The 17751-nt window shown below is 36.6% G+C and overlaps 1 protein-coding gene across 1 annotated transcript in view; it reads left to right on the top strand.

Annotated features, from left to right (window-relative positions):
- Positions 1 to 17751, top strand: part of ROR2 (receptor tyrosine kinase like orphan receptor 2) — a 146362-nt gene that overhangs the window by 87288 nt on the left and 41323 nt on the right. Inside the window, exon 2 of the mRNA XM_036403998.2 lies at positions 15006 to 15083. Coding sequence (XP_036259891.2) covers positions 15006 to 15083 — 78 coding nt within the window. The remainder of the gene's footprint in view (positions 1 to 15005; positions 15084 to 17751) is intronic.

Raw genomic sequence — 17751 nt, 5'->3', positions numbered from 1 at the left:
CTTGGGCCAATAAGGTCACTTAAAATCTGCTTAGAAGCCTTGTTACAGTTACATAATACTGTCTGTATCCTACTTCTTTTGTATATGAAGTAATTTCACAAACTCCTGCCAAGCCAAATGCTTGAAAGTTTGTGGTAGCCTTTGTCTCATGGCAATTGGTGGGTGGGAAAGTGGATTATGGTAAATTAATTCAGTCCTTCTGTGACTACCAAAAGTTGAGTGGCAGTGCTGTGGCCAGGATATGTGTTCTTCAAAGCTGAATTTTACAGTCTGTGAATGTCCTTCTTCATAATTGTAACTTAATCTTACTTTTACCATTTGGTAGACCTTTCCCAGGAAACCCAGAAAAGTCTTTCATGCCAGTTAAGGACTTCATCTGTTATTGGTCTTTTCTCAAACTCCTGTTAGCAGTTATAAACATGCACGAATTGCAGTGCCAAGTACGCAATTCTGACTTACTTTCCAATTTCTGCATGCGGTATGAAATTTAGATTCTTTCACAGGTTTTTCAGTGAAGGCTGGGGTTTTGTTGTGTACTTATTTTCATGAAGAAGAGAAAAACAGGAGGAAGAAACATATATGTAATGCAGTCCATTTTGTTCTTCCATATGCATGAGTTTTTTTCATTCATTATATTTAGGTTGCCATGCTAAGTTTGCATGTTCAAGTTCACCACTTTGTTAGAGAGGCAAACACAAAAAGAAATGGAGTTAATTTACCTTGTGTTATAAATAAGATTTCCTTCAGTTTGACTAGCATTTAGTATTATTCAAGATAGTTATGTTTATAAATACATAGAGAATTTTCTTTTTTGATGAATAAATTAATTCACCATACATTTTTCCCAGTAGGAGAAAATAGAAATAATGTATAATTTCATTGAATCAATATACAAAATGAAAAGAAATAATCAGAGAATATGTTTTATGTATTGCTTTCATTATCCTGCAAGGAATTGGCTTTTCTAATTATATTTTTCTTCTGAATAGTGATGCTAACAAAATATCTCTGCTGTATTGTATAGTCAGGAGATACCTATAGACAGCCAAGTAACTGAGCAGAACACTTAGTAACCAGTTATCTCTACAGTGCTTACTTTATCAAACAAGAGAGGTTAGATATTTCAGATTAATATATACAAAGCAGAATACAGAGACAGAGCAGAGCAAAACAGACTAGCCAAGAATGACAAGGTCGAGGGTAATATATCACTCGTTTGGCTCTCTGGGTCACAGTAGTTTTAAATATTTGAGAATCCATTCCAAGAGTAATACAGAGTTCTTTGTTTTGTTTTAGATCTTCGACCAGATCTTATCTACATTCATGGAGCTGGACTGTAAATCACCCAGTCTCTTTCAAGTTGGTTGCTTTGTAGAAAGTCTGAGAGGTAGTAGGTAGTGGACATAGTAGAGGATTTGCAGGAGCTTTTTTTTGCACTGTATTCTTAATTTCATATCTACCAACAGAAAGAGTAGCACATGCTAATAACCACTCCAGACTTTTCAAAGATTATTTTCTTTACTGTCACAGCAGACAGCTAATGGTTAGGTTGTGGTTAGCATCTCACTTCTTGCTTTGAACAAAATTTCCTAAATGTTTTCCCAAAGCATGAGAACATGCATATGTACCAGGAAAAATAAACTTCCATACAATTTGTTAATACAGTAACTGCTACCTAATCCACGTACACCATCAAGATTTAAAATTTTAGCTCTAGTTGAATTTTTTTGTAGGAGGATATATATTCTCACAAATCACAGAGTGAGGGAGAGAAAGTATATGTTCACAAAAGAAAATAATGTAGAAAATATCAAAACATTTTTAGGAGGTAAGTGATGAGAAATGAATGCCTGATAATATTAGAGAAGAAAAAGCTTTGTTTTCATTAAACTGATGAACATGTAATAAAGTTTCTCTATCTTAGAGAACATGACAGATCACTCTGACCACTTAAATAATGGCATCACTGGTCTGCTAGCAAAGATACCTAGTGGTTGCTAATTTTTATGGTAGTCTTTTGTCATGTAAAGGTTACTTACCACAAATGAAGCAGAGTGCCCCAGGCAACAATTAGATAACTATTTCCATTGCTGTGACCCTTTGCCAGGTTAAACTCAGGTGACTGGTCTTATATCATATCAGGCAGTCTTGTACTTTTGATAGGAAACAACTGTTCCTCTTGTATGAATTTTGACTTGTGTGGGCAGCAAAATGGTCAGATGAATGAGAAGAAATGCACTGTGCCTTCAAGTCATCCTGCAAGCCAGCTGTCTTGTACTGTGGTGAATTTCTCTCTTCCATCCTGCTTGACAGGGCATGCCACTGACTCTCCTACAGCTTAGCTCCTCCCAGTCTTGACTTAGCCCCTCAGTTGTCCATGGTGAGCTCAAAATGCTGTCCTCTCCATCTGTGGCACTTCCCTCTCTGGATCTGCTGCTGTGCCAAATACCACAGATCACAGCCTGCACAAGAGTGCAGAACAAGCTGGTGATTATCTGACGGGCTCTGTACCAGCCGGACCTGGGAAATTCACAGAGCACAGACAAAGTGGTTTTTCCTGCATGTGCTAGGAATTATGGAAATAGTTAATTATATTTTTTTTTTAAACCAGAGAAAACCCACTTGGTATTTAACAAAATATCCAGTATTGAGAATAAAGAAGAGCATTTGCCATTAAGAAGTTCCCTGTTAAGCTTAGAAGTTTTCTGTCTTTACACTGTACAGTAAGTGCCAGCTATGCAAATGTTACTTCCATTTACATCACACAAAATGGGATGCTTTCACTGAAGCTTCATTATGAACAAATTCTCAGATTCCTACAAATACCTAAAATCATGTAATTTCTTAATGCTACTCTCCGTTATAATTGCTGATCTGATTATTGTGAAATCAGATATATTCTGCATCTAGCAGCCTTTCCTTCTTACTAGAATTATCATTATGGCTCGGAAGTGTTAGGAATTAAGACCATCATATTTGGCAGTTGCATGCAGTTGCTGTTGTCTTCTGTGCACTTTGCACTTTAGGGGTGGATCCAACCAATTTTCCAGTGGTAGCTGCTGCTGCTGCTTCCACACAGCTTGTTGCACTCCCATCTATGATCATGTTTGCATGATCAGACATGTGAGCTTTTTGTTGCATTTATTCAAAATAAAAGGCTATCATTTCAAGAGAGTGCATTTCTGAAAACATATCTAATGATACCTCAGCTGTGGTTGTATGTGACTTTCTGACAAGTTTTTTCAATGTGTAGGCATGAATTTGAGGTCATGGCATTGGGCCATGAGTTAACCTTACAATGTAAAATTGCTTCTCACTTGCATGTCATGAAAACACGTGTTTTACAGCCACAGTATTTTTTATGACATAGAACCAAGGCTGACCATGTGATGAGCAAAAACCAATGTCAGTCGTGCTGTCAGAGTAACAAAAAGGTGGCAAACATTGTAGGTTGCAAAATAAGAGTTTATAGAGGTAAGATTTAGAGCTCTTTGATGGAGAAGATAAAACTTTGAAAGTGCACTGCACTTGTACCCAAGTGTTCCTTTCAGAACATTAAAATGGCAGCATGACAGCCTTGGATGTTGCAGCTGAAACAAAATACTATTACAATGGTTAAATCAGATCTTGTGACCAGTTACAGTTATTAAACTGGGTAATGAGCATGATAGTGGGAGCTCAGGAAATTCCTTCCTGGTATAGGGAAACAGGTAAGTTGTGTAGAAACTGCTATGTGCTCTGAGCTCGCTTGCTCATGGGTACATGCCTGGGCTTACCTGCACTGCAGGGTTAATGAAGCTGTTCCTTGCTTTGCTTTCAGGCAGGCACAGCAGAAAGGGGTTCTTGTGCATCGTTATGACTGTGCTAGGTATTGTCAGTGGAACTTTGAAAACCCAAGTTTTCACTGAGTTCTTTCACTGTCCACTCACTGACAACACTGTATATCCTCATCTGGAAGCATTCTGAACACACTCTTTTTCACCTCAGGGCTCCACTCTTGTTTTATTATTTGCCTTGAGAAGAACATAAGCAAATAATATGCTATCTCTTTTTGTCCAGAAGACTGTTGCTTAGCTCTGTTAATTAAATAATAAAGAGGAACCATATCAAAGTCCACCTAGCATCTGAGCTTTTTTCACTCCTCTGTAGAAGAAAAGATAGTTTAAACAAAAGCAGGAAGATAAATGGGAGTTTGTTTCAGAGCAGACAACTATTCTGACTTCACTGTAGGCATTCAGTTGTAATCCAAGAAGTCAAACCAATGCAGTAGGAAGAAGATATTTCCAATGTAGACTGGACAAAACCTGTCAACAGAAATAATCTGTGGTTTAGATATCTACTTTCAAATGAAGACCTTGTAAGTATTACTTAAACTTTACTAGTAGTGTTATTTAAATAAATAACTCCATACTGGGAAATATAGCAAAGCCTACTAAACAAATGAATAACATATCTTAAAACTTCCAATTAGAATAACTGTTTTGCATTTTTCAATGGCTAAAGTATAGATCAGGTGCTTGTTTCTTTTACTGTCTGGCACACTTTCTTATCTTTTTTTTCCCTTTTCTAGTATCAGAGGCAAATATTCGCACATGCACATGTGCACAGAGTAATGTTTAGCCACAGCAATACTTGATGTGGTCAGAAGTGCTGGGAGTGCTCACTTGTGACCCCCCTGGCCACACCAGCCGCCCATCAACTTTCTCTCTCCATATTTGCTCCATGGCCATCAGAGCTGTACTGTTTACTGGGGGACAGTAGTTAATATTTTCTATGTATACAGACTACAGCTAATTACTCATTATGAAGAGAACTTCCAGTGGAAAATTGTGAATTTTAAACTCAAAAACCAAAATACTTTCTGAGTAGGAGAAGTTTGCCCTCTCTAACAATTCAATCTGGTATAATTAACTTTTTTTACTGGTCATGATCCAAACCAATTGTAAGAAATAAACTTTACTTGTGATCAGCTCCTTCTCTCTGAAAACAGTATTTGATGTTAATTCTAGTAGTGTAACTTTGTAAAATTCCATTCTGCTCTGACTTAGGGCAGACAAACCCCTAGTAATTAGGTAAAGCTTCAGATAGCCAGTATAGTGTTCTATTTGGGTCTTTAAAAAATAATTGATGCTTTGTGATAGGAAAGACCATGGACATCTATTTGTGATAGTTGGTGGTAGAAGACAGCATGACCATCTATTTAATGATTTTATTGAAGGATGAATAAAGCCCTATCATCGGTTCACTTGCCAGCCTTCGTCTCTTAAAGTATTGATAACCCAAATGTCATGCTCAGGTGCCCAGGTTTCTCAAATTAGTCAGCTCCTAGGGTTTGAGAATTAATTATTCTTTGATTTTCATGGTATCCTTTCGGTCAGGGAGATGTTTATAATGTTTACCATAAATAATATAAAAAGTGCTCTGATTTATATGAGCAGGCTATTTAATCTCACTATTTTCCAGAGAGGAGAGTGGCTAGCTGTAACCTCACTACCATCAAAGACTGGTGCTGCAATTCCTGCCTTTGAAGTACAATTACAGAATGGAAACTAAATAACCTGTAGGAAGGTTTTTTTGCACTTATGACAGTTCCTCTGCTGTTGTCAACCCAGTCAGATTAATTATTAGACTAGGTGATAAATTCTACTGTAGTCTGTTACACTTCATTGTGATCTGTGCTATTTTTATTTTGCCTCTTAGGCCGATGGAGATAATTATTGTTGCTTTGTTTCAAATATAGGAAAGAATTTAAGAGGATGCTTAGAAATAAGCCCATTTTCAAGTGTTTTCCTGAACTGAAGTGTTAAATATTTCAGCCTAAGGCTGCAGACAGGACTGGCATTTTTGGATTCTACTCCTTTTTTTTTTTCTTTCAGAAAAAAGAGCACTGTGAAAATTGTTGTTTATCCCAGTTGATGGAGTGTTATAAATCATGATTATTTTCAACCTTTTGGTTGAGATTATTTTGTTTTCACAGCCAGAAGCAGTAAAATAATCAATCATGTAATAATGCCATGGATAATTATCATGTTGCTTGGTGTTCTTTGAGCTACTGCAGGTGTGTTCAGAGCCTCTACTGGTTGTGTTTAAACTGTGACTTTACAACCGAGGTGGTGAAGAACTTCGGAATGTACTCACAATTGCTTTTTTTTGCTTTTTTTCCCCCCAAAGCATAATGCACTAGCAACAAATACCACTCATTATTAAATCTATAATTACCTTTGGTTTTTTTTTCCTTTGATTCAAAGCTTTTATTTGCTCCCTGGTATATTGTCTCTGAGTGTTCAGCATATAATTGTACAGAAAAGCTATGTTTGTGATAGCTAGTAGACTTAGTTACATTTCTGCTAAATTAGAAATCACATTGAAATCCATTTGTGGCATGGATCCATTTGTGGCATGGATCCATTTGTGGCATGTGCATCAAAAAACTTCAAGTGTTTTTCAGTGTAAATATCATGGAGCTAATTCTTACTTATTAAACACTCAGAACAGTTTTATTATTTTTATTTGTTTCCAAAGAGTGCTTTATGTTTTGCTTCTCTTGCAAAATCAGCATTCTGGGAGACTGTGGAGTTCCTCTCTCACAGATTTGTCTGAAATTCTGTGGTGAGCTGTAGTGATATAAATCACAACAGTCCTCCAAAAACTCTCTTCCTTTCCTCTGTCTTAGTTTCTTGCTTCCATGCTTCTCCCTGTTTTGTGCTGACTGAAACACTCGTGCAGCTGCACTGGGAACCACATCAGGGAGCTAACCTTTTCCCCTCTCAGCCTCTGGGCAACTGAGGTACAAAAGATTAACGGATATTTGCTGCAGACATGAGATTCAGGTGCCCACATGCTTTTGAAAACCGTGGTAGACATCTGTCTGCATCTTTTGGCATCAAATTCTTTACTAATCTGGCCTAAGGTGACTTGGCCAGAACTTTGCAGGAAGTGCTAAGAATTGAAAATACGATTTGGATTTTCTTTCATCATGTAGGCTGTTTTCTGTTAAATGTTCTCCACTTTACATTGTAAAATAAGAGGACCTGGACTTTATTGTAACTTTATCAGAGTGTTTTGGCTGTGAATTAATAGAATAATTTGTAATCCAAAATTTAACATCTTCAAAACTTAGCTGCACACTGACAATATTGACTTGAAATGAGTATCTTCTTTTCCACGGGTTCTGTCTGTTTCACTGTAATGTTTTGACAGCTGTTAATGAGGCTTCTTCTGTGACTGAAATCAGAACAAATCTTTACCTCTGGTTTGTCTCACTAGCATTTCTGAACTCTCATTTTAAGTGGCAAATAGGAGCTGCAGGAGGAAGAATCTAAATTATTTAATAGCTAAGCTCTATGATGAAAGTTGTGCAATGAAAGGATAAAGATTGACAGTGCAGTTGAAAATGCAGCTGTGTGGTTAATGTAAAATATGCTTTAACAGTATGAGGTGTTGAAATAAATCAAGGTATTCATTGAAGTCTGCTTTTGAATCCCTGTTAATAATATTTTAAATTACTTATCTGATTTCGTTCTTCTCACACTGACTTCATTGTACTTTCTAAGGCGCCTGGCTGATGATTAAGAAGATAAACTGCATCTTCAGTATACTTTTTTCTGTTTTGAGGGTTTGTTGCATCTCTGTGTGAAAATCAAGAAGCAGTCCTCTATAGTTCTGTGCTGATGATCTTTTTTATGGTGTTTTAGAGTGGTTTGATGGAAGAATTAAATGAAGAAGTTCCTGCAGGAACATTGTAAAATTTATAAAGTGTTTTTTTCATTATGCACTTAACAACAAGTGTTCTGAAACAGATTACTAGTCTGTCTTGGATAAATCTGTGAACAAACATTCACAGCAACAGAGATCAATGCAATATGAAGATTCCTTCTTTACGCCTTAAATGACAAAATACAAAATTTTGAACGTCTCTTAACATGTGTTTGAGAAATGAGTCTTCACTGTCCAGAATGAAAGTTATTTATTGTCTATGGGTTTTTAATATTTTATTCAAAATAGATGTATTTTCCATCCAAATACTGATACTCTTTATTGCTACAGATCATAAACCTTGTGTCTGTCTTTTGTCCTGTAGTGTAGTTCCCACACTTTGCAGTAGAATGTTTTTCCTCATACTTACTGAAATGAAAACATTTCAATATAGCTATTAGGTAAAATAGAAAAAAGCTTATAGAGGGAAAAATCCAAGCTAATGAAACAAGATGTTTTCTTTAACAGGGAATGCCTATGAATTGTGGGAATGTATTCTGTATAAGTCAACCCTGGCTTTTTTAAAAGGTTTCTTGTCTGTGTTATATACCAGCTTTTTGAAGGTTCTCTGACTTTTAGGCTGCTATTTCTTTTACTTTAAATATACTTTTTAAATGTTATTTTGATATTATAACAGAGCAGGCTTAGAAGAACTTACTCCCTTTCTAATGGTCTCGTAGTGAGAACGTTTTATTACTATGAATTTAGCTGAAAGTAATTTGGAAGAGTTTTGGATGGCCAAAGCACACATTTAATAAGTTAACATGCTAACCTATGAACAGTATGCTTTGTGAGCTGATAACCAGCTAAGAAGTGACTGTTTTGCAGACTTCGCCGTTGTCTCAGTAGAGCAACTGCAAGAGAAAGTGAAGGCTATTTTCCCCACCTTCAGCTTTTTTTTATGTGAAGCTGCAGCAGTTAAGAAATGTGTGCTGTGAAGGTTCTAATCTGCCATGAAAGGCAGAAGGGGTGCACTGATTTTATGCTACAAACTGCATCTTTTGTAGCCTATTCACCACCCTTTACAGGTCTGCCAAGCCCACTCTGCAATTGGTTGCCAGGGGCTGCAGATGTTGGAAAAGAGAAATTTCAATGAAAGACCCTGATTCAGCAACCCAAGCAGCCTGCCTCCCCCAGCCAAAGTAATCAGATTGGCAGCTGAATCAAAGGGTACAGTGGGCCCTTTGTTTGGGAGCTCCAGAGGCTAGTAATTGACAGAAGGTCAACAAAGTTTTATGAAGAAAAGAACAGAATATTAGAGGGTATTAGACTGAAGAGAGAGAGAGTTTGGGAGTTTTGCGTTATTGGAAGAAAGTTAGAACTTGACTAAAAGGTTACAGCCGCAGGAAGCAAAGGTTGTATATTGATGTTTAAATCTGAAAATAGTTTCAGCTACAGAAACAGGATTATTGATGAACGGAAGAAATGTCAGAACTAAAATCTGCAGCTTTGCTAATTGTAGGGCTGTGCAATTTTTAGTGTTGAAGGATTTATTTGTAGGCTTTGGGATTTAAAATACAATGGTACAGGGATGGTTCATTCATACAATCATAAGATTGGAAAAGATCCTAAGAAGTCCTGCTTCATCTGGGAGAAGTGTCTATTACCTGTGCAGTATCATACGCATTAGACTGTTGCCAAATCTGCCACACTAGAAAATTTCATTTACTGAGACCTATGTGTTTGAAGAAAACTTGTTCTCAGTCCATAGCTTAATCTTCTTCAGACCAAGCAGGCTTAGTAATCATTATGTTTTTGATTTTCTTAATCGTGTTTTGTAGACTATCTTCATGGTGCTAGTAATTGTATTTTACTTTTACTCTCTATCTTGAAATGGAACACAGAAAATTGAAGAAAAAAGAAAGAAAATTGAAGAAAAAAGTCTAAGGCCTTACTAGCTTTGAGTAAAGGGGGAAGATTACTGCTTTTTATTTTTGAAGTCTGCCTTGTTTGCAGTACCTTGCGATTGTTGACTTATGTCTGATTCTAATCAGTGTCAGCCAAGTCAACTTTGGCTTCTATTTTAGTTATTACTCTTCTCTCTGCTTTATCGTAAATGCTTAAAAATAACTCCTTTGTTCCATTATTTTTCCAGGAATTGAAGTTAAGCTGATAGCTCTATAATTCTCTGGCACACCTTTTTTTACCCTTTTGAATAAATAATAGGAAACACTCGTGTGATTTCTCATATTTTAAGATCTCATCTCTGCTCTGCAAATAATGAAAGACAGTTAATAACATTGCATGGTATTGCATCAGCCAGCCCTTAACTGCTCTAAATCAATCAGGCCCACTCTGTTTGAAAATACCTGAATACTGTTTTTCTCTTTCTGTGGGAGACTGAGGCCTTGTTTTGTTCCTGGTATCAATTATGGTAACCCCCTCCCTGTGACTGGCTTTCTGATGAAGATTAATGTGTTGTTTTGATGTCTGCTTATGGCCATGAGCATTTTGGAATCTGTTTATTGCACTTACCGCTCAAGTAATGAATGATCTGCGAAGTCATAACCATTTCAGAGGAAAAAATCAGTTATTTTATGATGAGTGGTGTGTGCCCTGTGAGGTGATACTGTGATCACCTGGTCAACTTAGTTTTCAAAAGTGTTAAAGAGCCTTCCTGCCCCAATAACTCTGGATATTTGCTTCTGTATTTCGTTGGTCATTGGTGCATAAAATGGAGCAGTGGGCCTACCTGTGTTGAATCTTGTCAGTAAGAAAGTTGTCCTCATGTTTTCAGGAGAAGCGAAACTAAAAAATAAGTGATAATTATTTATATACATGTAGGAAAAGAATTTTCTGTAACACATGTTTCCTTGCTACAGTTCACTATGTGAATCAAAGGAACTGAATGCATTTTTTACATCAAAAATATAGATTATTATATTATTTTAAATATGGGTTTTCTTTTGGAGTGGGATTTTCCATAAGTTGAAATGGCTTGCTTTAGTGCCTTGAAAAGTTAAGAAATCATTTTTGTGTGGGTGAGCAGTTTAAAAGAGTCACTGTTTACAGCATCTGCATTTTACTTGATTGTGTGTTCCATGAAAAGAGGATTAATAAGTTATTCCTTAGTATCTGGCAAGTGGCACATCTGGCCATTGGCATTCAGGCTGAGTTCTGGTTCTGTTGAAGTCTTGTCTGGTGATGCAATGCGGAAGGAGAAGAGGGCACTCATGATCTCTTCTACCTCCCACTCCCACAGCAAACATAAATTAAAGAAGTGAGTCTTTAGAAATTAACTGTGATACACTTAATGTCTGTGGAGAGAACATATGCTAGTGAAAAGTGTGAGAATAACTATACAGGAGCAGATGAGAGGTCTGTGCAGTGCCGTGTCTTGGCTCTGATGGCAGCAAAAAAGGTAATGCTGAAGTAAAAGTGTAAGAAGAGATCTAAGTACATAGTCCTACTTTGTGCTGGGTATTTACCCAGTCTCTAGCCATTTTTAACTCAGGGACTTTAATATGACCACACAGGATTTCTGTGAGAGAGGTCTCACTGAACTTGTCCAGTCTTACCTGTGGGTCATCTGACCTCTGCACTCAATCCAATTACATCTCCTCTGAGAAAATGTTACCTTGTTTTATCTTTGTTTGGAAGTTGATAGTTACTATTTTTTCTAGGACTGCCATTTTTAGCAAGAGTCCATCCACTCTGTAGACTCTCACAACTCTGTAGAGCTTTACAGTCATTGAACTCAGACATCTCCTTCTCAAAGCAACAAATCCTAGTAGCAGTACAAAAACTGGTTTATGAATAAATATTCTCACTTCTCTGAAACTGTTCCAACTCTTCTGTACCCCTTTTGAAGTAAAAGAGCCTCAACAGCACACAAGAAGAGCATATTTACTGCCAGAGTGAGTTGGTAAGACCACATGTAAGGTTCAATTATTGAGCATTTATTTTCTTACCAGTTTTTAATAACAACTGTATAGTGGATTCCTGCTGTTCTTTCAGTTTTGTGTTTTGCAAGTCTACCTCTTTTCTTAGTGTTGTGTGACAATGCTGCATTTGTTATAGATATAAAAAACAATGTGACTATCTGGTATCTTCGTGACATCTAAAACCAGTTTAGTGAACAATTATGTTTTTACTAGTACTATTTTTTTACTGATGAAAACTGACAGTGAAAATTGGGCACCTTAAATTACTTCATGGACTTTTTTTCCCTTCAGGGAATGCAACAGCACATAAATATTCTTCTAGGAAAAGATACCGGAAGCAGGAAGAAAAAAGCAAAATGGGATACCCTTATGGAAATATTGATTAAACAAAGTGAGAAAAGGGAGTTAAAAATCAGGAGTAGACAGGAGCATAGTTATGTAGGCATCTTCAAACAAGAGTAAGACTGCAGAGAGTTGATAATGGGACATGATCAGGGTCCATGTGTACTATAGTGAGGAAAATTGGGAAAAAAAAAAGACAAAAATTACTAGGTGTTTAGGTGAACACCATGGGTTCACTCCTGGCAGGAAAAACATACTATGTTATTAGTGCAAAATCAGAAAGCACTGAAAATAAAAAAAAAGAAAATAATATTCAAGAGGGGTACACAGCTCTTAAGTTCTTGACTTCAGAATATTTAAATTCTGTAAATACAAGAGAAAAAAGATTTTGTTTTAGTGACTTGCTGGTTGCCTTTATGGTGTTAAAAACTTAATTTTTCAAATTGATAATAATTTTTTTGTGTTTTCAGTTGTGGTAGAGAAACTTTAGGATTAAAGCTTGGAATTCATCATAAATATGGTTGAAGTGGAATTTTGCAGTTTGCAGAAAATATACGTTTCTTTCATAAAAGCAAGTTTAAGTGACAGACCAGATTTGTATTTATGATTTTCAAAGAATGCAAAGGTTTTTAATTCTAGCTTTGCTTTGTACTGGAGATTTTGATAATGGGTGACATCTATGGTTTGTAATTGTTTTCTGGTCAAGCACATATGAAGATTGATGTTTTTTCCAGACAGAAGCATATCAAGTACAAGACTGGATCACATAAAAGTATTTTTGGAATTTTTCAAATCAGCAAATGCTTCCGTTTCTTTCCACCTTTGCTCTGAAAAACTTAAAAAGATTAAGAGATATGGGCCTGGGAAGGAGAGATGAGAGAGGAAAACATTTCTGTGCTCATTTATCTGAACTTCTAATGTCTTTTTCTGTTGTAAGTCCCATGAGATGAAGAAATGGAAACAATTATTTTAAGGTTGAAGATGTGGTATTAAGCCAAAAGTGCCACTCAGATCTCAGGCAAGTCTGGATAGCTGAGTGTTAAGCAATCGAATAACCTTAAGGACAGTTTTGTAAAAATGTCCCACCCTGTGAATGGTGGTGGATTATGATCACGAGAATAAGATAAGAGAGGTATTTGTGGACTAAAAACTGGTCAGTTTTCCTTCTCTTTCTGCTCTGGCTGTCTCATCTTGGATTTGTCTTTCTTGTGGCCAGTAAATGTTGCTGCCCCTTCTAAACCTTGTGTGACTCAGAAGCTCAAGCAAGAGCAAGGGATAGAGATGAACTTGTCTTGCTGCCCCTTGGTAAGAACAAGATGTGATGTATCTGCTGAAATTTGACAGAATATACCTGTCATGCATTCACCACTTCACCCTGAATCAAAAAGATCAGCAAAGGTTCTCTACAGCTAAAAGTCTGGTGCTAAGTCTGTACCATGCCTGCAGGAGTATGAAGATGCACCATTTTGGGATTTGCAATGGCAAGGTTGGCAATAGCCAGCTTGGCCACCCATCTCCATTTCTCCCTCCAGTCTGCTGGTGGATATTATCTATGATTTCTACTGGCCAGTGCTGGGAGTGGCAGAAGATGGAGAATGTCTGCCCAAGCCTTAGCTGTTCTAAATTGAAAGAGTGTGTTACCAAGGGTACAACACCATCTTCACCATCCCTCTAATTGTGGTGTCTGAGAATGAGCACATAATTCAAGTGGAATCTGTACTGTTGCCAGGAAAAGAATCTTGAGCAATGGGAGATAAAGGTAGGGATGAAGTAGTGACAAGTGACAGTACTGTGATGAAAGAAATACTTTCAGATCCAGCCTGCTGTAGAGAATGTCTCTGATTTCTGTGTTTTACCTGATAAAGGCAAGTTAGCTGAATTTCTTATCAAATAATGGTTGAAAGAATAAACAAACAAACAAAAAAGTGTCTCAATTATTTTCTTCTTTCATAATATGGTGTAAGATAGGGATAAGGTTACTTGTATTTTACTTGCCTTCAGAGTGGTATTGTAGTTTGAAGAAAGGGTAATGGGGACAAAAGGAAGAAGGAGAGTCTTTTCTCTAGCTTCATTTCGCCTAAAACAATACCATGACCACCCCTAACAGACCTGCAATGAATCCCAGATCTTTCACTTCAGATCTTGATGACCTTAGATTTACATATCTTTGTGATATGCTAAGGATGTAAGGAATTTGGATGACTGAATATAAATTAGAAAATATAAAAAAAAATAGGGGGTGTAATTTTAGAAGCTGTTTTAGTTAAATCACATCTATACTGTTATCTGAGTTAGAACTTCAGTTCTGTTCCTTGCCTGATATTTTTTTAAAGGGAGAGCAAACTGGTGATATGTAATGGTTGAAGTTTTGCAAGACCTGCAAATGCGAAGGAACTTCCAAGTGCTGTCTGCAGTGTGCTAGCTTTTACTGATATATTAGACAGAAAAAAAGGAGCGCATACAGAAGATGTCTATCCATTTCCTCACACTTTGAAATCCTTGGAAAACAGTTATTATAGTTTCATTTCTAAAGATGTCTTTTAGGGATGAGGCTGAGAGTAGGATAAGAAAGTCAGTAGCAACAGTGAGTCTGACTTCTGGAGATGGAATCTGAATTACCATAGTGTAAGTTTAAAAGCAAGTTTATGCCATTTTGTAACTGAGGCTATCAGTAAAGCTCAGGTACTGTTTAATTTTCTAAGCCACCATTGCTTCCAGGAAATGTTTGCATTCTTTGTAAAAATGTGTGGACTTTATTCTACTAAGAACTGGAATGTAGTTTTTAATGCTTTCTATTTTGTCAAACACCAAGTAATCCACAAAATGGTTATTGTAGCATTTTCTAATCCGCAATGGATAAATCCTGACCTTGTCGATATATGTTTCCTGTGTGCTGTGTTTCCCACGTGCAATTCTGGAGGCAGAATGTGGACTGGGAGAATGTGCTGAACTCACTGTTATAATGCTGTTTAACAGAAAGATTAGCTTCAATTCCACTCCAACAAAATCTTCTTTTCTTTGTAGGTGAAATGGAAATTCCAGATTCAAATGACCCCTTAGGTCATATGGATGGACTTGAGAGACCAATTCCAACACCTAAAGGTAAAACTAATTGTAATTTCATCACCCTGCTTAAGTATAAACATTCTTCAGAACGGACCAACAAAATCCTTTTATAGTATGTTCGCTATATTTGTCTATTAATACAAGTCTGTAAAGAAGGCAACCTTCCTTTTGTGAATTAGCACTTCTGATTCCAGGCAGTGATAGCAAGGTTAAAGGAGCCTATAAAAATTAATTTTGTAGCATGTTGAGTTCCCCCACATGGAGGGGTTAGATGTTTTAATCCAAACACAGTGTGCTATTATTACCTTCTTTGCACGTTTTATTTCACATTGTTGCCATGAAATTGATTTGATTTTGTACAGTGCCACACTTAGCATTTCCAGGTAAATGTTAAGTATTGGTGTCTTTAGTCTGAGGTAATTAAATCTAGCCCATTGCAACACAAGAATACGTACTTTTAAAGTAGCTCTGAGCATTAATGCTTTGTTTTTTTAAACTGATTGTAGTGTCAGGATTTCTAGTTATTTATTAGTTAGCATTAATTTTGTGACACTTCACCATTTAAAACTCTAGATCCAAATGCTATTCTTGGATCAGGAGATGCACATATTTACTGCAAATTGTGCTTCCAATTGCAATTTGGTGCAACTTTCTAAAGCAGGAAATTTTCAGTATTCTACCTGAAAAACAGTATTTTTTTCAGTTGCGTACTGAATTTATATTTTATGGATGCATTGCTGTAGTAATGTCAACTCTTAGGCTAAAGAAGAGTCAGATAATAATGTCAGCTTCATTTATGAGGACATGTTGCAATCTGTGGAGCCGTAGTATTGACCAGATCTTCTTGGAGTTTGTCTTAGAGGAACATGAATTTTGGGGGTACTTTGGAATATAGTTTCTCTTCTTATAGATATCCAAGGTTATCTAATCCTTATTGTCTTCCTGAATATTAGTTAGATTTCGTACCCTAAATGTGCATATTGGGAGGTTTTTTTATGGAATCTTCCTTTAAATTTGGTCCATAAGTCAGTAAAACAAAGATATGTTTCTGTTTGCACTCGTGACCACCTTGCTACTGATTATCATCATGGGACTAAGTCTCTCCTATTTGGAAAGAAGACCTGGTACACTCCATTTCTCAACTCTTCACTACTTTCTGAAACTGCTGAAATATTTTAGAAGTTTAGAATTTGACATTTATTCTGGAAAAAAAAATTGTAGTAGTATTCCTGTCAGTAGCACTGTATTACTACTAGTTGTTTTATTCACACTGGAGTAAACACTACTTTTGATGAAAAAGGGCCATGTTTAATTTTTAACTGCATCTGATAGGCTTGTTTGCCTGGCAAGTTGGTCCCACTTCTCTCTTTTGTTATGTTTGAGCCTTTAAGGCTACAGACATAAAAGAGAGAGGGTTTTTTTGTGTTTTGTGTTTTTTTTTTTTTCATGTGACAGTGCTTGGTTAATTTCTTGCTGAAAAAGGAGTTCTGGTTACTTCCTTCCTTTGCAGAGCCACAGGCAGTATCTGTCTGAGGGAGTAATTAATCACATCTCAAACATTTCTACAGGGTAAGAACTGTATATTTCCTTCAGAAAAAAAAAAAAAAAAAGGAAGAAAAAAAAGAGCCCCATGTTCTTAAGTTATTCACTGGTATACAATCAATTGTTAGTTTCCAGCATACCTAGCTAGGAAATGGCCTCATTTGCTCCCATTTATTTATTTTTTTTTTAATATGGGCACAAAATTCTCCATAGAAGCAAAACTAGTTGGAATGTTGGCTCAGGTGTTTCTGTGTCATAGTAAGGCATCAGGTTTTGTTAAGGTTTTGTTACAAAGAACCACTGGACAGTTCTACTTCAAAGTTCAGACATACTGTTGAGATAATTAGAAACAGTTCCTAAGCCCTTCCATCCCATCAACCTTCTTCTTTTCTTCAGAAATCTTTAGTTATTTTGATTTGCTTGTAACCTCCTATTTTTAAATTTTTTCTTATTTTGGAATAGACCCAAAACAGGTATGGGGATAAACAGCTTTAATAATGCCCAAATTAAAAACCACATTAAAAGTACCAAGTGTATTAGTCATCCTCTTCTCTAGAATCCTCCAGAAGTCCTGAGAAATGATTCTGTCTGCAATGACAAAACGAGTTTAAGAAAGGTGTTATTAATAATGCTCATTTACAAAGATGTTGCAAGTCTTTTCCTATGAGTGAAGCTAGCCTTCTAATAGTTGATGAGAAAGGGCAATAGCTTGGCTGGGCCTTTGAGGAGAATTTATTTTCCCTTGTTTCCTTTAAGTGAACACTTGAATGGCTAGAAAGCGCTGTGTCTGAGCAGTGTTTCACTGAAAACCAGTGCAGAGCAGTGAATGTTTGCTGTAGAAGAACTTAGGTCTGCTTTGGAATAAAAGTAAAACATTTGAGCACAGTCCAAGTCCCCTCTCAGTCCAGTCAGTCTTTGTAAAGTTGATAGTTTCACCAGTCTTACTCTTAAGTAAGCCTTGCTTGGTGTCTTTCTCTTTTTCACAAACATTCTAACATACTCTCACTGGGTCTTAAAAACCCACCGATTTCAAAGGAGAGGACAACGTGTACATTGTGACAATGTTATAAAGCTAATACTGCTTCATTCCTGGATTGGCAGTTGTTCATTCCTTGTTCCTAAGGTAATTTCAAGAGAATGTGAACCAAATCAACTTATTTTA

The sequence above is a fragment of the Molothrus ater genome, chromosome Z, assembly GCF_012460135.2.
Source record: "Molothrus ater isolate BHLD 08-10-18 breed brown headed cowbird chromosome Z, BPBGC_Mater_1.1, whole genome shotgun sequence".
Classification (NCBI taxonomy): domain Eukaryota; kingdom Metazoa; phylum Chordata; class Aves; order Passeriformes; family Icteridae; genus Molothrus; species Molothrus ater.
Note: the sequence above shows the minus strand (reverse complement) of the source record. Positions and strands in the feature narration are given on the sequence as shown.